Source organism: Bubalus bubalis, chromosome 8 (genome assembly GCF_019923935.1).
Source record: "Bubalus bubalis isolate 160015118507 breed Murrah chromosome 8, NDDB_SH_1, whole genome shotgun sequence".
NCBI lineage: Eukaryota > Metazoa > Chordata > Mammalia > Artiodactyla > Bovidae > Bubalus > Bubalus bubalis.
Genome location: NC_059164.1, coordinates 61071285 through 61098809, shown reverse-complemented (window position 1 = coordinate 61098809; position 27525 = coordinate 61071285). Strand labels below are relative to the sequence as shown.

At 36.3% G+C, this 27525-nt stretch overlaps 1 protein-coding gene across 4 annotated transcripts in view; it reads right to left on the bottom strand.

The window, feature by feature from the left end:
- Positions 1-702: 702 nt before the first annotated feature.
- HERPUD2 (HERPUD family member 2) overlaps positions 703-27525 on the bottom strand; it is a 36413-nt gene continuing 9590 nt past the window's right edge. For 2 of the 4 annotated variants that reach the window (XM_025291185.3, XM_006053708.4), the window contains exons 2-8: positions 20174-20251; positions 16599-16712; positions 13961-14115; positions 6351-6473; positions 2834-3154; positions 2030-2147; positions 703-1569 (exon numbers count right to left, since the gene is read on the bottom strand). In XM_025291185.3, the coding sequence (XP_025146970.3) occupies positions 1408-1569; positions 2030-2147; positions 2834-3154; positions 6351-6473; positions 13961-14115; positions 16599-16697 (978 nt within the window). In that variant the 5' untranslated portion in view covers positions 16698-16712; positions 20174-20251 and the 3' untranslated portion in view covers positions 703-1407. The remainder of the gene's footprint in view (positions 1570-2029; positions 2148-2833; positions 3155-6350; positions 6474-13960; positions 14116-16598; positions 16713-20173; positions 20252-27525) is intronic. The other 2 variants (XM_025291183.3, XM_025291184.3) reach the window with 2 other exon arrangements.

The window sequence follows — 27525 nt, the reverse complement described above, 5'->3', positions numbered from 1 at the left end:
CTCCTTGGAAGGAAAGTTATGACCAACCTAGACAGCATATTCAAAAGCAGAGACATTACTTTGCCAACAAAGGTCCGTCTAGTCAAGGCTATGGTTTTTCCTGTGGTCATGTATGGATGTGAGAGTTGGACTGTGAAGAAGGCTGAGCACCGAAGAATTGATGCTTTTGAACTGTGGTGTTGGAGAAGACTCTTGAGAGTCCCTTGGACTGCAAGGAGATCCAACCAGTCCATTCTGCAGGAGATCAGCCCTGGGATTTCTTTGGAGGGAATGATACTAAAGCTGAAACTCCAGTACTTTGGCCACCTCATATGAAGAGTTGACTCATTGGAAAAGACTCTGATGCTGGGAGGGATTGGGGGCAGGAGGAGAAGGGGACGACAGAGGATGAGATGGCTGGATGGCATCACTGACTCGATGGATGTGAGTCTGGGTGAACTCCGGGAGTTGGTGATGGACAGGGAGGCCTGGCGTGCTGCGAGTCATGGGGTCACGAAGAGTCGGACACGACTGAGTGACTGAACTGACTGAACTGAAAGAGGTTTTAGACTCCCTGAGAACTAGAAGATATCCATCTGGAATAAACAGAGGTGAAAATGACCTTGAAGACTTCAGCAACCCCAGAACTACTGAAATTTACATAGATTTTTGTATGGAGACAGTATAATATAAAAGAGTTTAAATAAATATACCACAAGACAGTTTTACCATAATTGACCTTTTATTTTAAAAAAATTACAGGGAGTGATTTCCAGAATCTTATTTTATAAAAGTACTGCCTATATCAAACATTTTATATCACTATTAATTCCATTGAAGAGCTGCCTTTTTTTTAAAGGTACTATTTCCAATTGATGGGATACATGCCCTTAAAATAGAAAGTTTCCATTTATTCAAATGTCAAAATGAAGATTATTGAGAAGTTTATTGCTTTATGGCTGGGTAAGATGCTACTAGCACATTTTAGGTAATTAATATTCTTCATTAAAAACTATGAGGTCATTCTGTTTAAAACTTTTAGGACAAGTCACAGAAAATAGATATATTTATTCAAATTATACATTGAAGGGCTGGGCTATAAGCTATAGACATTTATATGTGAAGCAGCTCTTTAAAGAAATAAGACACACAAGTCTGTCTTGATATAATATACATAATTGAAATTAATAAAACCTGGAAGACCAATATTGTTATGCTATGTTCTGTTAGAATCTTAAAAAAAAAAAAAATCACATATTTAGTAGTCTATTTGTGCTTAAAATATTCATATGCATGAGAAGTTTAAAGAAAAAACACCTCTGTACATGATGATGAAAAGAAAGTAATAAATTTTTTGAAATTGCACTGTTATTTAAAACACTTTCCTAAATTCAGACCCTCCTTTGCAGCTGGCACAGTTTTTCAAGTCTAATTGGCAACCTGGGGAGGCCCCTCTGGTATTAGTGAAGTAAAGAATGTGGTGATAAAAGACCAGGCTGACGCCATTAATCCAGGCCTTTGAATCGCACTGGCATCTTCACCTGCATCTTCTCCACTCTCATCTTCAAGCCCATCATCCATAAGACGCTCCTTTCAAACAAAACAAGAAACATATTCCTAAGTGATCTTAACAGCTACCATGAACTCATTACAGAAAAGGAGAGAGTTAAATTCTTCCCAAAGAAGGAATATGAGTATATAATAAGGAAGTAGAACTATCTGGTCATTAGAGATCTTCCTTAAGTCCAAAACTGATAAACTCCTCCTTGTTCAAGTTCAAAGGAATAACTGCCAGTTTAATGCAATAATTTCTCACTGTGAGCATAACTTTCTTTCTAGGCTATTTTTAGGAAGAACGATGTTAGTTCTTTCCACTTAATTCTAATATATGACTGACTCAGTATTATAGGTTCTCTGGGATTAAACCACACATTAACATGTTAGCTTTTCTTCAATGCTATGAAGTACCCGGGATTCTTTTATTATATTGGTCTCATACAGTGCTGAAGAAACACCTATATTTAAGTATATGAAAACCTCATAAGCATACCATTTCTTCAAGTTCTAGATTGTTTGCATTCTGTACATCATTGTTAACTTCAGCATTATTGTTGGGAGCCTGGTGCTGAACTCCTTCTTGCCTAAAAGGAAACCATCCAGCTTGGTGTCTGCTCAGTAAAATAAAGAGAAAAGAAAATAAGTCACAACTGTTTTTACTCATAACACAAGGAAATATTAATGTCCTATAAGAGCAAAATGATTAGAACATTTTCATTCATGGGTTGAACTACGATAAACCAAAAAACCAAATTTCCTTCTTCAGGTCAAGAACTACCCCTCTCAAAGCAATGACAGGAAAACAGGAATCAATTTAAAGTCTATCCTGAGCTAGTAAGACATATCAGGAGTCATAAAAGCATTTTTTGATATTTTTCAAAATGAAACTCAACTAGGTATTTGTTTGCTTCTTAAGAAAAAAGGGGAGCAAGGGACAGTGAGTCTACTTATGAAAAAAAAATCTGACCTATATCCAACAGACTTACTATTGATAACTATAATTAATTAAAAAGAAACTCCTCTCCAAGACTGCATCATATACTCAAGTTCCAAATGATTACTAGAGCATACCTAACTGAACTAACAATTTTTATAAAAAGTAGTAAAGGGGAAAAATCTGCTTCTAGACAATTCTCATAAACGTTCTTACAAAACATAACTTGCTTTGCTCTTGATGCTAGGTATCTGAAGCCCAACATTCATATTCCTTCACTCAACATTCACAACAGACTACCACATGCCAGATTCCATGCTTAACAGTTTTAGAAAGTAATTATAATGAATGAATATCACTCACAAATAAACCAGTAGCATGGCTCCCATTACCATGATAAACCGACTAAAAGAAGAATAGAAGTATACAATGCTAAGGAGAATTGCAGCTCGTGAGAACGTGTACATCCAGTCTAGCCAGTCTCGATTGAAGTCTTCTTCGTTCAGCACTGGACCTCCCTGTGCATTCATTTGAACATTTTCATTCATGGGTCGATTTTCTTGGGCCACTAGGTTTGGAGCTGGTGGGGGTTCTTCTCCAGGCACGTGTGCCAAATTTAGAGGCTGTGTAGCAGGCTGGCCTGGGTTAGCATTTGATGTGGCCTGAGCTGAAACTGCAGCTTGACTGAAATAGTCACCAAAATAAATATTAAAAAGAAAAAGAAAAACATTTATCATACTACATTATATTTTTCAGAACTTCCTGGGAAGCCATATGTATTTTTCATAAACCTTACGTGGAATATCACAACTCCTATACCACATTTCCTAGGTAAGTATAATTCCCAGTGCAAAAGTAGAGCCAACATGGATGGTAGGAGTAGCTCAGGAAAGGATGTTCTCCCAGCCTGGTAGTCTAGGACAGCAGGGGGAGACATGGAAGAGATTAAAAACGGCCATGTTATCACTCTTTCTTTCTTTCACTAAATTATAAGGCTGTGACCAAATCTTTCTACAAAACTTTTCCCTAATTGCCTCTTTTGTTCTTCTACATAGGATAAATACTGCTTGCCCACCCCCAACACACACACCACCTCTCCCTTCAGACCCATGTTTGAAAAGATTTATCTAAATAAGTACATTAATCATTACCCTGTGTGTACACTCTCAGTAATAAATGATTTGTATTGGTATTTTCAAATATTAACTAGGTCCCAGATAACAATCCCTCAATCCCCATCCTGACTTTTGAGAACTCCACCTGGAGAACACTGGTGTAGATCCTTGTCAAGTTACGAAGATGTGTGGTCCTGAAGTTTGCTTATAATTTGACTGCTTAAGAGTCAGAATAAATTTTCCTGTAAAAGACTACCAGTAAAGTGATAATGTATCTGAAATTTGCTTTAAATTATTCAGCAAAGAGGAGAAAGCTGTAGAATCAGACAGTCATGAATTGATAAATGTTTAAAAGCTGGGGGGTGAGAACAGAGGGGTTCATTTTATTTATTCTGTCTTATATATGTTGAATTTTCTCTACAAGAAAGTTTTAAAATCAAGATAGCAAAATGAAATAGAAGTTTTCCATGGTACAAAAGCTTATTTAAGCCAGTATGCTGAACACTGCATCTATAGTGAAAGTCGCTCAGTCATGTCCCATGGACAATACAATCCATGGAATTCTCCAAGTCAGAATACTGGAGTGGGTAGCTGTTCCCATCTCCAGGGGATATTCCCAACTCAGGGATCGAACCCAGGTCTCCCTCATTGCAGGCAGATTCTTTACCAGCTGAGACACAAGGGAAGCCCCATATTCATTTCCAGAATACTTCCTACCTCATGGACATTCTGATTCATAAGTGAGTTATTTCATTAAAGGTGAAAACTTGAGTCTCTGAAGTTAAATGATGTACATAAGATTATATGATTCAGTACCTAACTACAATAAGTCCCACTTATCTTACACAGTTCCAGTGATGCTGTAAACAAGACAAGAGGTGTAAAGATATAGTGTAACACTAAGGCTTCCTCAGGTGGCGCTGGTCTTACAGCCCAGTAAGAGACGGGTTCAATCCCTGAGTCAGGAAGATCCTCTGGAGAAGGGCATGGCAACCCACTCCAGTATTCTTGCCTGTAGACTCCCATGGACAGAGGAACCTGGCGGGCTACAGCACATAGGGTCATAAAGAATCGGACATGACCAAAGGGACTAATTATGATAACGATTACCGTGACAACAGGTAAGGTATATAGAGCCTGCCTGGAGCCAAGATATTACTCAGGAGAACATTAGGATATGAAGTTAATAAAGCAGGTTAGCTTTATGGGGTAAGGTATAGAGGAAGAATCAGAGAAGGCAATGGCACCCCACTCCAGTACTCTTGCCTGGAAAATCCCATGGATGGAGGAGCCTGGTAGGCTGCAGTCCAAAGGGTCGCTAAGAGTTGGACACAACTGAGCAACTTCACTTTCACTTTTCCCTTTCATGCATTGGAGAAGGAAATGGCAACCCACTCCAGTGTTCTTGCCTGGAGAATCCCAGGGACGGGGGAGCCTGGTGGGCTGCCGTCTATGGGGTTGCACAGTCAGACACAACTGAAGCGACTCAGCAGCAGCAGCAGCATAGAGGAAGAATAAGGATCCAGACTTCACACTGTAGGCAAGAGGGCCATTTGTATTTTAGGGAATGGAGAATGATGGACTCAATTATGTGTTAAGTTAACCTGGCAAGTAGTACAATGAAATACAGTCAAGAGCCTAAAAGGAGGAAAAGTGATTGCATTAAAGTGGGTCTAATATTAGAAATATCTAGGCAAAACATCAGAAGTAAAATATAGGGAAGGACAGAAGCTAGAAACAACATACTGATTCATCTTGGTAAGTTGTAAGCTGATTAATGTTAAGGGCTTGGAGGATGATTAAGAAGAGACAGTATCACTGACAAGGAAGTCAAGAAGGAGAATGCACATAACAAGATGATGTAGTCAAAGTTCAGACCCAACTGAATTTAAAGGAAAGGCAAATTTCTCCATGGAATTCTCCAACAATTAAGTGGAGACACAAGATGAGGCACAGGAGATGAAGAACTGGGAGCCATCACACAGAGCTAACAACTAAGGCCACAGAAAAAGGAAAACCAAGAGGACTAGCCTGGGGCTAAATCCTATCTTCCCTACCAGACTGTGTATCTCAAGGCACATGGTAAGTATACAAATACTTAACTGAACAAGGAATGTTACCATTCAGAAAAAGGGGAAAAAACAGGCTATCAAAGAATACAAAATGAGTAATCAGAAAGAGAAAAAGAATGAAGAGGATAACAGAATCACAGAAACAAGGACAGGAGAACACTAAAGAGAAGCTAGAAATGTTAAATGAATACATAGGAAGCCCAGTGCAAAGAACACCAAGAAACTATTCCATGCTAAGGATGTTTCACGCTGATCAGAAGCAAAACTTACTAAAATACAGAAAAGTCCAGAAGGCATATAAGCCACAAGTGAACCCGACATCAATATGAGCCTCCCTGACATATGATTCTTTCTATTCCCTTTTTTAGTTGACATCCTATCTTCATATAGATTTGTTGCCTTCCAGTGAAACTTTCCTACATTTTCTCCTCTTAAATAGATAAAATGTTCTCTTAAAGAAAGCACCTGAATACTGCCAAATATAATTAAGGGAGAGAGGAAGAAGCAGAGAATAGGTTTAGTTGATGTGAACAGGATGCGTACCCTTTTTCCTTTAACCAAATAATTTAAAATAATTTTTAAAAACAAACGATATACATCAGTAAATGAAATCCCAAATCAACTGACTTAGGATGAAAAAGAAAAGAAAGCAAATAACACCATGTGTAAAAAAATCAACTCAAACTGACTTACTACTGCATGTAATAGTGGTGAGCGTACATCTGTCGCCACCACAGCACCTGCAGCGGGTTGAAGGCGGGGTACACCGGGAATCCAGCCGGGACAGCCTGCCCGGGAAGCTGGTTGTCTACATTTCTGCAACAGAGTAATTAGAAAATGTCTTTTAATGCTCCAGAAGAAGTTGAAAGCATTTCTCTACATTTTTATTTCTGAACTATGTTATCCGTTGACAAAACATACTAAAACTCACTGAAAAAATATACTTATGTTCAACATACCTCAAGTAAGACACTGTGTATGGGTGTTAGTCACTCAGTCGTGTCCCACTCTTCGCAACCCCATGGACTGTAGCTCTCTAGGCTCCTCTGTCCATGGAATTCTCCAGGCAAGAACACTGGAGTGGGTTGCCATTCCCTTATCCAGATCTTCCTGACCCAGGAATCAAACCGAGGTCTCCTGCATTGCAGGTAGACTCTTTATCATCCAAGCCACAAGGAAAGCCCCAAGTAAGACATTATGGCTTATCTAAGATGATCCTGATCCCACATATACAGAATAACTAACATCACAGCCTAGAATCAGACTACTACATGAGTAAGAAACAAACTTCTATGATGTTAAGATTCTAAAATTTTTAGTTATGTTGTTAATTGTTAGTCAATTGTCAAAATGTTTTATAAAAGTGATTTAATAAATATCACATTTTCCATATAAGCTTAAGTAAAAATAAATAAAATTTAAAAGTTGAAGTTTGGGCTTCCACGATGACATAGCAGTAAAGAAACTGCCTGCCAATGCAGGAGACATGGGTTCTACCCCTGATCCAGGAGAATCCCACATGCCACGGAGCAGCGAAGCCAGTATGCCACAACTACTGAGCCTGTGCTCCAGAGCCCGGGAGCTGCAAATACTGAAACCCACTTACCCTAGAGCCTGTGCTCTGCAACAAGAGAAGCCACCGCAACAAGAAGCCAGCACATGATAACTAGAGTAGCTCCCACTTGCTGCAACTAAAGAAAAGCCCACACAGCAACAAAGACCCAGCACAGCCAAAAATAAATAAAATTATTTTTTTTAAGCTGAACTTTTTAATATTTAATCAGGCCCTAGATCTAACTACCAGTTTACAGACAATCTATGAAAACAGAGGAAAATATTAATGATACCACATGGATGCAGTGAGCTGAATCTAGACTACTATGGGAAATTAGAACATAGAACAACAGAAAAAGCATAAAGTAAAAAAAGACAGGGATAGGGATTAGATTAAAAGAGCCTTAAGAAACAAAATTACTCAACCAAATGCAGTAAGTCAATCTCTGAAACTGATCCGATCAAAACCACCATAAAAAGACATTTGGGACAATCAGGGAAAATGGAACACGAATTGAGTAATAAATGATATTAAAGAATTTTTAATTCTGTTGCGTGTTCTAATGGTATTGTGATTCTTATAGTCCATATCTGTTACAGATACACAGTATTTACAGATGAAGGGGTATGATGTCTAGGATTACTTTAAAAATACTCCAGCCCAAGAGAAAAAAAAAGAGGAACAAGGGAAAGGTTGAAGAGCTGTTGTCTATTAACTGTTGCTGAAGCTGGATGTTAGGTAAGATCCTTATAATAGAGATTCATTAGCATGCTTTTAAAGTTAAGAATGATAAAGGAGAGGAGATGAACTGGAAACTTCAACAATCAGAAACAAATTCTTTCAAAGAAAACCTTCATGGAATTCCCACTTTATTTCCAGAATATGCTTTTTCAAGACTCTCCACACTACTTTGTTCTCCCTTGCTGAACTTCCCTTAAAATCAGCCCCAATGTTACCAGCTATGACGCTCTCCCACCTCCTGCAAGCACAGACTCCTGCAGAATTTTGTCAAAACCATAGAAGCACATCAGTGAATGGCAATTTATTAGCCGATCTGCCTGCTTCCATTGAGGGCAACTACATAATTCATTTTCCTGTCTTCAGTGCCCAGCTACCGCAAATTCTAAGTAAACTTTCCACATGATCCTTATATGACAAATTGGCTTATTCAGTCAGATTGCTTCAAATCTGACCAATAGATCTGACTAGAGAAAAGTTTTAAATGGGAAAGTAGAGGGGAGAGAACCACCATTATAAATGAAATCAAAATACAAGTGGTAACACAGAAAAATATACTGAAACAAATGATAAAATATTCACTTCAACAAGACAGTTAACACAGACTTTCCAGTCAGATGTAGATTTGAATTCTAGTCCTGATACTGACTACTGAAGTAAGGCAGGCTATGTACCTTTTAGCCTCCTCCTCCTCCTTCATAAATTGGGAGAGAACAGTACCTAGGCCACAGAGTTGGTATAAAGTTCAATGAAATCAACCATCTGAGCCACCAGGGAAGCCCAAGTTTATGCTAAGTAATAACGAATACTAAATAATAATTAATACTCAATAGTATCAATTAGTAATATTCTTTTACATAAAGAACTGTCACAAATGAACTTTTTAAAATACCAACATGCCAACAAATAAGCACTTCACAAAACAGAATAAAAAGAATGTCTCTTTATCATGTCTAAATTAAAACAAGGACATTCCAACTTATTGCACTGGGAAGTATGAATTTGTAATGGTATGGTGAATCAGGCTCTTAACAACAGTTACTGATAGATAAACTATAGCTTTTCTTTTTATGGCTGAATAGTGTTTCACTGTGTATAAATGCACCCCAAGTTCTTTATCCATTTTCTACCTAGGGACACTTGGGTTGTTTCCTTATTGTGGTTATTATAAATAATGCTGCAGTGAACATGTGGGTACATTTGTCTCTTCAAATTAAGTATTTTCATTTTCTTCAGATACTTAGAACTGGACCTGATGGATCACATGGTAGTTCTGTTATTAATTTTTTTAGGAAACGCCATAATGTTTTCCATATGGATGTACCAGTTTACATTGCCAACAACAGTACACAAGGGCTCCCTTTTCTCCACGATCCTGACCAACGCTTATTATTTGTTGTCTTTTTAATAACAGCCATTCTGACAGGTGTGAGGGAATGTCTCACCGTGCTTTTGACCTGCATTGGTCTGATGATTAGTGATGTTGGGCATCTTTTCATATAACTGCTGGCCATCTGTATGCCTTCTTGAAAGAAAGTCTATTCAGGTCCTCTGCCCACTTTTAAACTGGATTATTTGGTTTTCTGCTATTGTGTGCGTCCTTTGTATATTGTGTATATAACCCCTTATCAGGCATATGATTTGAAAATACTTTATCCTATTTAGTGGGTTGCCTTTTCATTTTGTTGATGATTTCCTTTACTGTACAAAAGCTTTTTAGTCTAATGTAATTCCATTTATTTAGTTTTGCTTTCGTTGTCAAATCTAAAAAATCATCACCAAGTCCAGTGTCAAGGAGCTTTATTTTATTCTAGGATTTTAATGGTTTCAAGCCTTACATTCAAATCAAATTCATTTTGAGTTAACTTTTTCTATTTTGGCCATGCTGTGTGGCTTGCAGGATCTTAGTTTCCTAATCAGGGATTGAACCTGCACCCTCGGCAGTGAAAGTACCTAGTCCTAACCACTGGACTGCCAGGGAATTCCTATTTTGAGTTAATTTTATGTAGGATATAAAATAGTAGTCTAGCTTAATTTTGTTGCAGTTTTTCCAACACCATATATTGAAGAGACTGTCCTTTCCTCACTGTAGTCTTGCTTCTTGTCATAAATTAATTGATTATGTATGTATGGGTTTATTTCTGGGTTCTCTATTCTGTTCCACTAGTCTGTTTTTATGCCAATACCATATTGTTTTAATTACTATCACTCCATAGTACAGTTTGAAATCAGGGAGTGTGATGCCTTTAGCGTTGTTCTTCTTTCTCAAGATTGCTATAGCTATTTAGGATCTTGTGGTTCTGTACAAATTTTAGGATTGTTCACTTTTGTGAAAAATATTTGGAATTTTGATAGAGACTGACTGAAGATTGCTTTGAGTAGTATGGACATTTTAACAGCATTAATTCTAACTCATGAGATGGAATACCTTTTCATTTATTTGTGTCTTCAATTTCTTTCATCATTATCTTCTAGTTCTCAGTGCATAGGCCTTTCAGGTCCTTAGCTAAACTGATTGCTAATACAAACCTTAAATGTTGTAGATCTATATTTGATCTGGAAATATGTCCAGACTACATTCTGCTTTTTAAAAAGGTTTATAAAATAAAATAGTATGATGTTTCTATTTAAAAAGTATACTTAGAAAAGTATTTAGAAGGAAACTACAAAAATGTTAGTAATAGTTATCTCTAGGTGGTGGGTTATAAGCAGTTTTGCTATTAAAAAATCAGATAATAGAAGAGTACAATGAATAGGTTTTCAGTTTTATTAATTATAAAATAAGGCTGCTACTATTTCAGGCAGGGAAATTAAGTGTACAAAACAGTGGGGAATTTTTTATGAACCAGTGAGCAGTTTTAAGAGTTAAATAAACATGACAGCGTAACACACTGAGTCCAAAACAGTCAGTCAAGATTCATAAATGTGACATTATAAATGGACAGCCAATGTGCTGATGCACACGTACTGTTTGGTCTTCTCCTTGTGTCCTCAAGAGCTTAATGGGCAAATAATCACCTGCATTAGGATTTCTTGAAAAGCTAGGTTCCCAGAATGCTGTTAAGTTGGCAGAGTCCTAAACACTACCCCAAACCTAGTGATTCAAAAACTCAGGGAACAGTGATCAGAATTTAGCCATTTTTTAAAGACAGAGTACTAACCTACATGGTGGGAAACACATGTGACTAGCTAAATATAAGCTGTGCTGGAGTCTAAAAATGATGTGGAGAGATTATATTTTGTTGGTGAATTCTTCGAGATCACTAAATTACTGCTCTTGCACATGTAAGGCAAGGCTGTATTAAATAAAACTTTACTTAAAGACAGATGTAAAGTCTTCATTAGTAAAAGATTACAACTATAAGATTAGGTTAAATCACATCCATTGTTAAGCCAAATAACCTACTTATTGAACTTTGACTTAAACTGCTTTGTAAATCACAAAGTGCTCTTTCCAAATACAGATTTATTTTCCAGCACCTGGTGCTGCCTCATTCAGATGTTTCAGTGTGTCAGACTCGCAAATGCCTATAAATGGATTTGCTGAATGAACATACAGCATGCATTTATATGTATGCATGAATTTATAAACAATTGCTAACATATCACTTAACTCTTTACATACATGAACTCTTAATCCACACAGAAATCCTACACAATAAGTACTATTATCTGCAGATCATGAGCAAACTGAAGCAAAGAAGAGAAGAGACTTGCCCAAGCTAGTCAGTGGACAGGGCTAGGATTCAAAGCAAGGCAGGCTGACTCCTGAATCTGTACATCCACTAAGCCGTACTGTCCTCCTGATTTAAAACTAAACATTATTTACGGATTTTACCTTTCTTCATCTTAATACTCATTTTTAGCAAAATAAACACTATTTCAAATTTTTCTATTCTGTTTTATATACTTCTAAGAGCTAAATGCCTTTGCTCCAAAGTCTGTTGATTTTCTCAACAGACTAGTTTAAAGAAATTATTAATCTGTTTCCAAGATATCCATGGTCTTATTCTGAAAACATGCAACTTCATATACTTTATTACAGAGTATATATTCACTGTGTAGGTACTTAATGCTAGTGAACTGCGCACTTTAAAAATGCTTTAAAAGGTTTATTTTATGCATATTTTACCTTAATTTAATAAATCAAGAGTTAAAATATATATATATTAATATATTCACTGTAAGTATGAGAAAGAGTTAAAAATATTATTGTGCAGACATAACTATTTTCAACATATCATTATATATTCTTCAAGGTTTATTATATCTATTCTCACCTTCCATCACTACCAACATATTTGGTAAAATATTAGTAAAAGCACTCTGTATAAACTGAGAGGAACTGAACTGTTTTATTCTGCAAAAAAGACAGAAAAGGAATCACTGTCATAAGACAAACTATTTTAAGCCAGTATTCTACCATGTAAATCGTGACAATACTTTTTTACAAATAACAAAGTTCCAGTTTTTAATAATCATTTTCTGAAAACAAAAATAGTTTCATGAGATGCTTTATAAAAGTCTACAATCAGCCTCACTAAACACTTAATTTTAGAAGAAAAACTCAAGAATATGAGACAAATGAGTCTTTTTAATATTTTTCTATATACTCAGCTTTGTTTTTCTACATTAAGAATTGAATTAAGTTTATAAAGTTCTAAGTAAAAAGTAGCCATATGCTATTACATCCTCTTTGGCAGAACAGTTAGTGGCTACTCCTTGGTTACATCGCTTACTACCATTTTGGGGGCGTCCTAGCCATTTGCTTATTTCCAGCCTCACCATCATAGATCTGGAGCACCGTCACACACACCACAGCACAATATGCAACGCAAAACAACTATCAGTAACTATTATTCCTGTTTCCTTTACTTCAAAAGCACTCCAGTTTCAGACATGACCCAGATCTAAACTGTATTCCCCAAGATCCTCCTCTCTGAGCTGTCCACAGCTGCTGTGGCTGCTGGCTGCATTCCCCCTGGAACTGCCTAACCCAAGAGGCCTATTGTAATTGCTAAATATAAGGCAGCCATAGCAAGCTTCTTGAGTAAACTCCTCTTAAGAAAGTCTCTGGATAACATGCAATGGTTAGCATATCTTCATAATAATACATCACCATAATACTTATCACAATACTCTGTCTTAGTAGTTACCAAGCCTGGCTGATCATAAACACCAGTAGAACTTTTAAAAAACAGATTACTGGGCTCTATACTCTTCCAAGAACACCCTTATTCACCCATTTGTTCTCTAGAAGACTAATTTGAGTAGATCTATAGTGAGACTGGGGCTTCCCTGATGGCTTAGTGGTAAAGAATCTGCCTGCCAATGCCCAAGATGTAGGAGACGCGAGTTCAATCCCTGAGTAAGGAAGATACCCTGGAGGAGGAAACGGCAGCCTACTTCAGTATTCTTGCCTGTAAAATCCCATGGACAGAAGAGCCTGGCAGGGTATAGTCCTTAGGGTCACAAAGTTGGACACGACTGAGCACTTGAGCATGACATAGTAAGATCGAGTAAAAACAAAAATTTTAGTTACCTAGATCCTTGCTATTCAAACTATGGTCAAAGCATCAGAAGCATCAGCATCGCAGAAGAGCTCACTGGAAATACATAATCTCAGGCCCTGTTAGACCAACTGAATCAGAACCTGCATCTTAACAACATCTCCCGGTGATTAGCACAAACATTAAAGACTGAAAGGTACTGCCCCAGACAATTTTAATGTACAACCAGCTTTCAAAAGCACTGCTCTAGGGAATTCAGTCGCAGTCCAGTGCTCTCACTGCAGAAGGCACAGGTTCAGTCCCTGGTCAGGGAACTAAAATCCCACTAACCACACAGAACAGCCCCCCCAAAACTGCTACACCTAACCCTCTAATTCACAAAACATATAATCAGGTATAAGAATAAATTTCAAATGTACTTTGATTAGTGAAGGGGGCTACCATGAAAGTCTGGAGTCATAGATTTTTAAGAGGACCAAAGCTACCACAGTTTCACTCACCCTTGCATTACATATGGGACCTGATGACTCTGTGCTGGGTCAGTTTGTGCTTGTGGAAGGGTACGTTGCCTCAATCCTTCTGAGGAAGAACTGGTAGCTAAAGTCAAGGTTTCTTGACTGGATGATGGAGTTGATGATCCTGACTGATCTGAACTCTACAAACAAAAATGTAATTATTTTTTTCAAGGAGATTTAACTCATTATAATCACAATTATAGACACATTACTAAAAATGCATCTGTGAAATCCCTCCGCAAACAGCGAATTCTAGAAATTTACTGATTTGACTTGCATGCCCAGCATAATAGGTATATTTATTTATTTATATATATAGGTATAAATAATTTAATTCTCATGAGACTAAAGAGTTTAGAAAATCAAAATCCATTAATCATACAGTAATAGTTCATTTCTCAACTATAAAAGGCTGAGTAGTAATTATATACCAAAAATAGCATACAAAATTTGTGAAAATTAATGCATGCAAAGCTCTTTTCATGATGTTTAACACATAGGAAGTATTCATTAATGGTACTAATAACTGTATCACTTAAACATTTACTATGTACCAGCTACTGTATAACATGCCATTAGTCATATACTGGTTTAAAACACTGAAGAGCGTGCTAGAATTTGGTGTTATCTCTGACATTAACAAGGAACATAACCTTACAATTTACTTAACCCCTAAGTCACAGCTTTCCTATAAAAAATGAGATTGAACTAGATTTTCAAGATTCCTTTCAGTCCTAAAATCCTATTAAAGATACTACCAACAAATACTGTTGTTGTTTTTTTTTAACAAAATAAACAAGATACCAAACAGAATTTTAAAATTCTAATGCATTAATGGTGTCAGTAACTTACAGATTCAACAACTTCAATCAATATAACCCCTTGAAGACCACCTCAATTTGTTGCTGTTTGAAAATAGTTTGTCAAGTGTTTTATGTAAATTTAAAACACAATTACAGTTTATATAAATTACCTACTTTAAAAAACCGGACACAAGATAATTTCAACATCCTTCCAAGTTTGTTAAAATCACATTACTGGTACTGCCTTCCTATTTACAGCATGTCTTTTTACATGTCTACCTTCCTTAGTCCTGCCATGTGAGACCTTTGAAAAATTAACAAAAGCTTTAAAATGTTATTCCATACCAAACAGACACCAAATATCTTACTAGGGAGGCTGATTATTAGGCACACAACCTGGAAAGGCTTCTTTTTTGGCAAGATTTCATATTAAATGGATCATCAAAATATGGTATTCACTAAAAAAAAATTAATAGAAGAAAGGCCTAGGTATTTGGCAGCACACCCTAATTTCTCTAGAACTAATTATTTCTGACCTTATTAGACAACTTTCATGAACAGATTTTTAAGACATTGTCAAGTCCCACTGAAATTTATCAGCCATAAAAAAATTAAGAGGAATTCAATTTCATTCTCCTTTGATACTTCTTAGATTTTTTTATAACACACCTCTGAAAAACTGAATATATATTATAAAGAAATGAAATCATGGCTGAGGAACTACTAGAAAAGGGAAAAGAAAGTTCTCTGTCAACAGAAACTGGAGCAACACAACTGTTCAAAGACTATAAACAGAATTCTATGCCAGTACCAGGGTTTTGTCCCTTCTTATGCAAGGTAGGAAACATATAAAGACCCTTAGGTTTATCGACAAAACAAATTTCAGTTTAGTGAAAGCTGAATTCCCACAGCTAGTACTAGAAAATACTTACCATTGAGGCTATGCTCATTAAAGAGAGCAACTACAAGATCTAGTTTCTTAAAGAAGCAGTTAACAATCAGTCTCTCGTTATCACCCCTGCCATTCATCCCCTCCTCAAAATTTTGGCTCGATTCCTGACAAGAAGGAAAGTACACTTAGCAGCACAAAAGTTCCCGACCCAGGGAGCTTTAAACAGCTTCCCGCTCAACCAGTCCTTTTCCTTCACCTCCAAAAGTGTCACATAAAGCTTCTACAGGAAACCAAAAATAATTTAACCTAAGAAGAATTTGGACAGTGTAAAAAATGTCTAAGTTGAAAAGTTCAACTAGTTTTTTAAATTTCCAAAACAATTTTAGGCAGATGGAAAACTAAGGAGGGAAAAATGAATACTCAAGTCTGAAAGAACTGGGTACATCAAGTACTTATTCCTCCCATAGTCGGAATATACACTCAAATCCAGTCATTTTAAAAAACAATTATTGAACAAGCAATCTTCTTCAGGAAGATTTAGCAAATTTAAAGTTTAAATAATTTAATCTACCTTGATTAAATATAATATATAAAATACCTTAAACATTTCTGAAATATTGGCTGTAGAGTTTATATTATATAACCATATCATAATTCTGTCTTTTCAGTATTTCAGTAATTAAACCCCTGAAAATTGGCTCTATTACTGACCTGCCATATAGCAAATTATAACTCATGGGGAACAGGCTTCAAGGGATTACACTGTGTATTGGATCTCTAAAAATGAAGTTTAAATGATTAACTTAAGCTGTTCACAACCTAGTCTCACCACCCACAAGATCCAGTTGTTCTGTTTTCCACTTAGTTTTTAGAGGCCAGAAGGGATAATCAGAAAACTTCAGCATTTACTCTGCCCAAAACAACTCACAGAATTGCTGTTGGATGCCAGTGCTTCATGACTTTCTCTATTGGTGCTGGATTTTGGAGAACTGGGAGGAGTCCGAGAAGTACATACTAGATGAACCATATGATACTCATCTTGCTAAAATTAAAGAAAATTACATTTAAAGGGTAGTACTGGAAAGTACACAGATCAAAAATGTCAGTAGCTAAGCAGAAATACTTAACTCAAAACTTAAGTTTCTTCCTACCACAGCCCTTTTATTAGTAATAAATTTGGACCCTTCTGAATTCAGTACTTCCTCCATGCTTAGAAAATGGTCTCAATACTCAGGAACTACTATATGAAAAAATTATTATTTTGTATACCAAGGAGTTCTGAAGCAAACACTGCTGTTGAGTTGTGTCAACGCAACCTAGTATTTCAGTATAAAAATACTACACACAATAGTATCAGCACTGTGACAGTCACACTGAAGCTTAGGCCTACAAACTTCGAATAGTAAATGTTTGCATTATTTGAAAACTTACAGTGATAAGGAAACTCAAATAGCCTCACTATAGTCTCATCTGTCTGAATTTTAGCTATAGTATTTTATTTTTTAAGTCAAAAACTGGTTTTATCTCTAACACTTATACACAGACATACAGCATGTATTTGAGCTATATTCTGTAAATATTCCAAATGTGTCTCCATAAATCTACAACTATGAGGAAGGAAAATACTCTAAAAATAATTGGCATTTTAGCTTAATGATTTCATGAGTATATCTATCATAGGCATAAAGCAAGTAAATAAGGTAGAGTAAGGAGAGGCAGAGAAGAACAAAGGATGGTGCAGCAATTTTAAAAAAGAAAAAATCAGAAAATGATTTTCAAAAAGGGGGGGGGGGGGCAGGGGCCGTGCAACAGGAAATAATAAAAAAAGATGCCCAGCTGTGAGAAAGAGAAACAAAGCTCTGGGAATTCATCATCTTCCATAAACAAGAACTGTGCTTAATTCTGAGGTGAATCCAAGAAAGGGCAGGAGTCAGTCCCTCCCCTAAGGAGACTCATGATGTTGTTAAAAGAACAGACTAGGTTCAGGATGGGGAACACATGTATACCTGTGGCGGATTCATTTTGATATTTGGCAAAACTAATACAGTTATGTAAAGTTTAAAAATAAAATAAAAAAAAAAAAAAAAAAAAGAACAGACTAGGGCTTCCCTGGTGGCCCAGTGGTAAACAATCTGCCTACCAATGCAGAAGACAGGGGTTTGATCCCTGATCTGGGAAGATCCCACAAACAGCAACTAAGCCCATGCACGGCAACTATTGCGCCTGTGCTCTAGAACCCAAGAGCTGCACTGACTGAAGCCCGCGCGCCCTAGAGCCTGTGCTTGGCAACAAGACAAGTCACCGCAGTGAGAAGCCCGCACACTGCAACTAGAGAGTAGCTCCCACTCTCCACAACTGGAGAAAAGTTGGCACAGCAACGAAGACCCAGCAGCGAAAAACAAATAAATAAATAAAAAATTTTTTAAAAGAACAGACTAGCACATTAGAGAGCAATTAGAGAAATACATAAATCAGTCTTTTGCACAAAACTGAGATGCATGAACTATAACTGTTTATGGGTTTAGAGGAAGAAGTTACTAGGAGTTAGAATACTAACAGCATTCCCAGAAATAGCATTACATAAGGTACACCAAGCAAAGCAGGTAGAAAGGATGCCTGATTTACAATGTCCCCTTAGCTTGGGAATACAGAACAGTAAAACAAGCATCCAAGTGTAAGATGTTCATCCTTACAAACCTAGTTTCAAAGGTCATATTAACCACAATTACCTCATAGTATTTATTCACCTTTGGGAAATGTTTCTATAAGACATTTTATAACTAAACAGATAAAGTTAATGACAGCATTTAACTGAAAGAAGTAAAGTGTTATACAGTCCAATGATCTGTTCAAACTGTAAACATACTGTTCAAAATGTTCTATGATAAGGGACACAACAGTCCTTTGACTGAAGCTGGGTGGTTTTTGTTTGTTGTTGTTGTTGTTTTCGTGGGGCCGGGGGGGGGGGGGGGGGGGGGGCGGGGTGTTGGCCATAGAGAGGCACATGTGGGATCTCAGTTCCCTGATCAAGGATTAGGGTTAGGGTTAGGGTTAGGGTCAATTGATTAGGGATAGCACAGGGTCTTAACCATTGGACCACCATGGAAATCCCAAAGCATTTTAAGTATTCTGGTTGGGAATGATTTCTGGCAGCAAAATCCTTTTTAGAAGTATGCATGTTCAGACTCTAGCTATCCTTGGGTTAAAATAATAAATCTATATTTCAAAGAGCATATAGTGAAAAAAGTTTTTAAGGATAAAGCCAGGAAAGAAAATGAAGAAGTGGAACATAGCGGATTTGGGGGGTAGTAAATATTCTGTACAATATTATAAGGTGGATACTTGTCATTATACATTTATTAAAGCCTACAGAAAGTACAACACCAAGAGTGAACCCTAATGTAAACTAGGGTTTGGGGTGATGATGTCAATACAGGCTTCAACTCTAGCTACTGTAGCACTGTAATGTAGACTGATGGGGAATGCTGTTAGTGGGAGTAGCTGTGTATGTGTGGAGCTAGGAGTTATATAGGTAATATTTATACCTTCTTCCCAATTTTGTTATGAACCTAAAACCACTCTAAAAAATAAAGTCTATTAAGAAAAGAAAGAGGGGAGGATATATGCTACAAAAGCCAGTATTTTTGAGATAGAGGGAGAAGTAGGGAGAGAGAGACAGGGAGAGATGTTATTAAACCACTTTGGCAACCTGAAACTACATGATTAAAATGAAAATGACAGCAGGAAGTCACACTAGCAAAGCTACAATGTCAACTATCTAAACAGAAGGAATACACCAGTGTAAGGTTTTTTAAAATTTCCCACAGGTGATCATAAACATACACAAGAGCATAAAGAGATTAGGGATATCCAGAAAACACTGAGTTACATAAAAAATCTAAAGTGAAACCTAACAGCTACATATTCAATTCTGCTACATTCACAAGCAAAAAGAATCTCAAATGCAGAAAAATTCTAAAAGTATAAATTCCATAAATAAACATGAGCTAAAAGCTGCCATTAAAGTAACTAGTATTCTATCAAAAAATTATATTAAAATATATTTAACTCTGAGTACCAGGATTCAAAGTTTGCTAATGGACCAAGTGGGCTTCCTTCTGTAATATTTGATGTCCCAAAATTAAACTCCTAACGCAAGTTAACTTGTATTAAAATGTCATGTAGTTTCATCAAAAACAGATTTAAGAGAGGGGACTGTTACCAGTCTACTTGAGCACTCTACTCCTGCATTAATGATAAGTCAATATGGCTTTCTTCCACAAGATAACAAATCCCTGAACACAAATATGTAATGCTATTTCAGATTTAGCTATCAGATGGATATATAAAACTGTTGACTAATCAGAATCACCTATTATGCTACCCAAAAGGGTTGATTTTAAGTGTCTAAGAACTAAATTGGTTGGATATCAAAAGAAAGTTCAGAACATATTTCCTCGGCACTCTGAGTAACTGGTATTGAATAGTGGAGGAAAAGCTTACTTTTCTGAGAATGTCTTTCAGCTGCAGATGATCGGGAAGCAGTCTGCCCGAATACACCAATCTCTGATCCTTCGTCAACTAAGAAATGGGATAAAGAAAAAAATTCAAAGAAAAAAATTCAACTTTTTCTAATTATACAAATTGAAAGTTGGGAATAAGACGCCTTACTACGGGTAAAGTAAAATTCCCTTTAGGCACAAATACGCAGAAAACTGACATAATTTAAGAATTTGGTTTTTCCAAATTCCATTTAAGACATTAAAAGTTCAGCAAATGGTAACATATCTACTGTAGATATAATAAAATACAGATAATTACCAAATTATCTTTAAAACAGGGGAAAAATAGGTAAATTGGAAGTTGGTCTTTCAGCCATAATGCAATGCATGTGTGACTGTCATTAAAAACCTTCAAGACTATTAATGAGAAGGTGGATGGCTTTCTATTAACAGTCAACAATGGGATAAAATTCCAAGGTCACCAGTGTTATTCTGCATTATTTTGTCAGTATTTTTAATCAAAAGTATACATAAAATTTATTTTCTTCTTTAGTAACATCATGCAGGGTAATTTATCAGTTTTAAATTCAAAGCCATTTGGATATAGTTTACAGTTTTAGATAACTATTCTAGTTTTTATTATTCTTGCCATTCTCATGAATACATTTGTACATTTTTCAAAAACACAAGGCTCAAGAAAAACAAGCTCAAGTGCATGGAGATCCAAGTGCCATCTCCATATACAACCCAAAATATAAAATAAATTCTGGTTATCTCTGCCTTATTTTGTACTTCTAATAAATCTGCTAAGTGCTCACACTACAAGCATTAGGTATTTAAAATAAAAACATTTATGTACAGTCCCCATAAGACCTCCTATTTCATAATGGAGAAACAGGCAAGCGTTCCTTGAATTCTATTAAAACAAATATTGGCTATATTGACAATTACTAAACATGTCAAATCCAAGCAATAACTGTAACAATTTTCAAACAGTCTATATATGCAACATGGCTAATAAAAAAGAGTCTTACATTAAAATTAACCACAGTAAAAAGAGCCATTTTGTAGTTAAGATCTGTGGTTCAGGGGTCCTTAGGTATCAGAGATCAAGAGAAGGTATAGTTGTCCTTCCAAGATACTTAGCTTTTAGGCATAATTTAATTTCCCCAGAAGTATTTTTGAGTGCACCATTCCGAAAATGCACATATACAAATTCTTATATATAAACAACCAAATACAACACAGGATTTTTTTGAGAAACTACATATCACAAGTCTTGAAACTTAAATCAATACATATGAATAGTGAGTGGGGCACAATAGTAAATTATGTAAGTTAAACGTTAAGCGATAAAGACTGATTTAAGCCCTGGAGAAATGAATTAGATGATGCTTTTTAAGTTTCTACAATATACTTATTACTTCAGCTGCAACCTAAAGAAGTTCCTTTGATAAATACTACAGCCATAATAAACTATCAGTTCAAACATGTCATAGATACTATGTCATATCATTTGATACAAAAAATATCAGTCTTTTCTTATGATTTTACTTTACTATTAAAATTCTCAAACACACACAAAGTGGAGAGAATAAAATGAAGCCCCTTACCATCTTTAGAATTCCCAAATATCTAGCGCCAACAATTATCAACATTTTGCTATTCTTGTTTCATTTACCCACCCCCATTTCATTTTTGGCAAGGAAAAGAGTTTTAAAGCAAACACCCCATATCATTTCTTTTCACATTTTAAAAAATAGCATGTATCTGTAGCAATTGTTTTTGTAGCTAGCCACAATATTACCACCTTCAATAAAATTAACATTAATTTCTTATTAAGTAATAGCCAGTACAGCTCAATTTTCCCCACTTGCTCAAAAATGTCTTTTTAGGGATGTGTGCTATGCTGTGCTGAGTCACTCAGTCGTGCCCGACTCTGTGACCCCATGGACTGCAGCCCCTGTCAGGCTCCTCTCTCCATGGGGATTCTCCAGGCACGAATACTGGAGTGGGTTGCCATGCCCTTCTCCAGGGGGTCACCCCAACCCAGGGATTGAACCCAGGTCTTCCACATTGCAGGCAGATTCTTTACCATCTGATGGTTTGTCTAAATCAGAATCAAACAAGGTTCACACATGGAATTGGGTTGTTATGTCTCTTTTAATCCTTTAACAGCTTCTACTTCTTTCAAAATTTTCCCTGGCTACATGTTGCAGTCTGGATGTAAGTGACTGTGTCCTGGTATCGTAGAGTTTGTCCTGTAGTCTTCTGTAAATGCAGTTCGATCTGGAGGGTTGATTAACTTCAGGTTCTTTTTTGTTTGACAAGAGAACTTCCTGTTGTATCACATCATTATTAGCACATGTAGACTGGGTGACCTACTTTTAGTCATGTTAAGATCGATCAGTGTGTTTAAATATTGTCAGCCTGATTCATCCCCTATGAAGTCTGCCATCAAACATTCACCTTTTTAATAACTTAGATCAAACTGCCTAGATCCATTATTTCATTAGGGCTAGAAAATAATGTTGACCTCTGTAGTCTGTAAGAGCTTTGCTTTCAGGCACATAAGGTTCACCTTCCACATTTCTTTTGCCAGGCCTGGAGAGAGCCACAGTTCCAGGGGCTTTATTCCTTTTAATAGGAAATGGCATCTAAAGACAAAATCTGGGGCCTAAGGCTACTTATGATCACTTGCTATTATTTCTAAGATTCTTCAAGAGAGATACAAAATATGTATTTTTGCAAAGGAGAAACTTAAACCCAGAGTGAATATTCATTTTTCTGATTTTAATTGAATGGTATATGGTTTTTTATTTTATTTATACATCTGTCATCCTGAAAATCTTTTTTACTAATGATATTAACAAAATTGTGCCATTAGCAAAAGTACTTATGTGCTTTATCCTACTATGTATAATCACAATAATTCTGGATGAGGTTTAAGATTTCTTGTCACTTTTTTAGTCCTTAGATCTATCCTACTAGAGATATGTAGTCAAAATAGTGTTTCAAAATTACTTGTAATTTTGTTAACATCCTGACATTGTTAAACTGTTTAGGAATTTTTTTTCTATTTAATTTTTAAAATTATGTATAACATACACAGAAACAAAGGAAAAATTATAGAATAAGGTACAAAGAGGTTTAGCTTCTGTCCCCTACCCTCTTCCTCTGTAATTTTGAATTATCCTTCCATGGTTTTTCAACAACATAACAAATGTGGATATAAGGACACTTGTGTTTCCCTTCTTTTTTCACTAAAAGGAAGAACACGATACTCACTCTTTAGTACTTTGTTTTCTCACTTATTTTACCCTGGCCATTACTTCTTAGCAGTATAAAGATGTCTTCCCCACTCTTTTTGAATGCTCCATTACACAGAAATACTAAGGTTTACAACATGGATATTTGAATGTTTCTAGGTTTTTGTTATATACTTACAGCGTCCTTCTTTCATACTATTCATTTCTCTATATTCCCCCACCATATCCTGCAACATAGAGCTCCCTGGTGACCTTGATAAAAGCAATCTTGGTGGAACAGTAGGGTAAAAACTGGGATGTATTTAAGAGAAAAGGAGAGGAGTACAGTTACAAATAGTGAATATCCACAATTTATAAGGAGTTGTGCACTAAAGACAGAAAGGGAATAAAGTAATAGCTGGAAAGGAAGTGGAATCAAAAGAGGATCTTGTTTGTTTTACTGTTTTGTGTTTTTGTTTTTTTAAAGAAAGAGAAATAACATGTTTGTATGCCAATAGAAATAATCCATCCTCAGGAAAGTGATGATGCAGGAGAGAAAAACAGAAAATTTCCAGAACAATGTTCTTGAGTAACTCATAAGGGGTAAAATCTTGTGTGAAGGAGTTGAACTTAGAGAAGAATATGGCAGAGATAGGCGAAGAAGTGTTTAGAAACTTGTACACAATCCCACTACCACCACTCTTTGCCTCAGTTTTCTTATTTAAAAAATGAGGGCAATAATAGTACCTATTTCACAAGGTTGAATTTTCACAACAATAAAAATGCACACAAACCTCTAACAACAGAGCAGAACACTCAGAAAACGTTCAATGAGCATTTGATACTAACCTCTAACAACTGCTTCTCTGACATCATGCAGTTTCATGAGGATTAATGAGATTCTGTGACCGTATTGATAAGCTGTATGACCAGTAGCAGGCTACTTTTGTTCATTATGTGTAAGAACAGGATTAGGATACTGCTAAATAGGTTTGGTTAAAGTTGCAATAACTATCAATTTAATGAATAAAAAAGCAAGCCCTATTCCATGTTTGAAGAGCTTTCAAGAATCAGTTTAAAATGTCATTTATAAATAACAAAAAGAAAACTTTTAATTCATTTTACCTTCTCTACATAGAAAAATATTTGAAATTAGTTTTAAAAAAAAAGTCAAGAAGTCCATGTGCAAAGCATAAATTACCTTCAGATTTTTAGTGAAAGGATGTACTGAGTGGATGGGATGAAAGAAGTATTTATCAACTACTTCAAAATGTAAGAAAACTATGTATTAGCTGCTTTCTACATAGGTAATCTCCATTTTACTATTAAACTGTAGCAGTAATGGAATTAATCATGTACTTTTTCACAAGTATCATTTTTAAACAAGATGGGACATAAAAGTATGCTAGAATATTTGGACTACTGACATGTATATATATAAATTAAATACAGTGGCAATCCAACTTAGTTTACTCTCGTAACTATTTAGTAGATAGGTTTAAAAACAATTTTTTCACAGAAACAATACAGACCACTATCAGTCAGCAACCTCACAGACTCCAGAAGCCCATGCTTGAAAAACTTAGCCATATAAATTAAAGACATTTAATCTTTAATGTAGTCTTTAATCATTAAAGACTAAAATCTCATGAGAGTCAGCTATAAAGCAATCATTCAGTTATCTATAATGATAATTCTTATGTGAAAATTTAAAACTCCGAATTAAAGATTTTGAGAACTCCTAGTCCTAAAACTAACAGTCCTAGTTTCAGAAATACGTACAAATACTCATCAAACTTTCAAACCTAACAGCACACAATCTATTTAACCCAAAACACAGCTGACTGAAATAGCACTACTAAAAGCCCAGAGACTGATAATCCCTTATTGCCAAGTCCTGTTTTTTTAAAGCCTATACCCACGGGCTTCCCTGGTGTCTCAGACGGTAAAAACATCTGCCTGCAATGCTGGAGACCCAGGTTTGATCCCTGGGTCGGGAAGATTCCCTGGAGAAGGAAATGGCAACCCACTCCAGTACTCTTGCCTGGAAAATTCCATGGATGGAGGAGCCTGGCAGGCTACAGTCCATGGGGCCACAGAGTCCGATACAACTGAGCAACTTCACTTTCTTTCTTTCATACCCACTGAACAGAAAAGCTGGGTAATGGCCAAGCAAGTCCCTCAGCAGGATGAGGAACAGCATGGCCAAAAGTGCCTAGCAAAAGGTTCTGACATTTGCAAGGAGAAAAGGCCATGGCTTTAACCATTTGCACCTCTGGAAGAGCAATCAAAGTTTACAAAATCCATTAAGAGGCATTTGTACCTTTCATTCATATCACTGGTCACTGTCCCTCCAGAGTCCTTTGCTAAATTTCCCATCCAATTCTAAAAGTTAAGAAAGCTTCTTCAGCTGAGATGCAAATTTGCTTCTCTATCAAAGGCCTCTCTCCCTCTCAGACCCAGATCCGTATACCCAACCATTTATTAGATATCTAACACCTTCAGATATCTTTTTTAGTTTGTTGTTGTTGTTGTTTGTTTTTTTGCCTTTGGCCACACCAGGCAGCACATGGGATCTTAGTTCTAGGACCAGGGATCAAACTCATGCCCCCTGCAGTAGATATGCAGAATCTTAACCACTGGACCACAAGTGAAGTCCCCACCTTCAGGTATCTTAGTAAGCAACCCAAAGTCAAAACATCTACAACAGTTCTCAGTTCCCAAATCTCCAGATCTTTCCCCTTACTTGTTCCCTATTTCTTAAACAACTTGCCACCAGCTGTTTAAGCCAAAACTCTGGGCATTATCCTCAATTTTTCTCTCACCTTGTCTAACATATCTAACCATCAGCAAATCTCACGGACTCTATCTCCAGAAGCTCCTCTCAGTCCATTTCTTTCCATTTCCATTGTTATTATTCTAATCTAAACCGTTACCTCTTGCCTGAACTTCTGTAATATTAATAAATAGCATCTTTAATTGGTCTTCACACACTCTGGTCTACAGTCAGTAAACAGAGTGATCTTTTAAAAATGTGAATCACTCCTGTCTCTCTCTAGTAGATCCCTGCCAGTCTGGATTTAATTCTAATTCCTTACCATAACCAGATAGTCCCAGCAGATCTGCTTTCCGTCTCTTTCCCACATCCTCTGATTTTATTCTTTCCTCCTCTCTCATTAGCCAAATGGGCAATCACTTAGATCTCCAAATATGCTAAGCTCGTCACCAACTCAGACACCATACCTGTAGTATTCTCTCCCAGCTCTTGCAGACCTAACTCTTTATTAATCATCTTTTGGGTCTTAGCTTTAAAATGACCTTCTCAGAGAGGCCTTACCTGATTTACAAACTTAAAGAAGAGTGTTGTCTTTTACACACCCAGTTTGTTTTCTTCATAACACAAACCATAATCTGTAATTATGTGCACGAGTTTATTTCCCTAAGTGGGATATGACTGTCAAGAACAAAAGAGGGTCCATGTCTGTCTAGCTCATCCTTCTGCTCCCATAGCCTAGCCATGTGTCCAGCAGAGGAGATGCTAAATGCCACTCTATTAAATGAAGTGTTATGAGTCCAAAAGCGTTTACATAGATTTGGAAGACATAACTTATTTGAAATTCATTGTATCAGTTATTTTACATGAAATCATTAAGAATGAAAATGAAGTGTTTAGTTAGTATTCAGTCTATGAATCACAATACTAGCTTAAAATACTTGCTGGTGCTAAATTCATCTGGTTCATTTCTGCAAATGGTACTGATATTAGTATATTATTATCAAGGAACAATCGTGTGTTGGTATCTTAGTATTAACTTTTCTCTAAATAAATAGTCTATTTCAAATAAACTTTTATCTTTCCACAGCAAGGGACCATCAATTTTCAAAAAAGCAGAACATAACAAAATTACATTGTACCCCGCCCAAAAAATACATGAAGCAAAAACAAGTATGGATGAAAATGTGAAGAAAGTAGAACCCTTTTACATTACTAGTGGGAATATAAAATGGCATAGCCTCTTAAAAAGCTTGGCAGTTCCTCAGAAAGCTACCATATGACTCAATACACATCCAATCCATCCCTAGGTATATACCAAAGAGAAGAGAA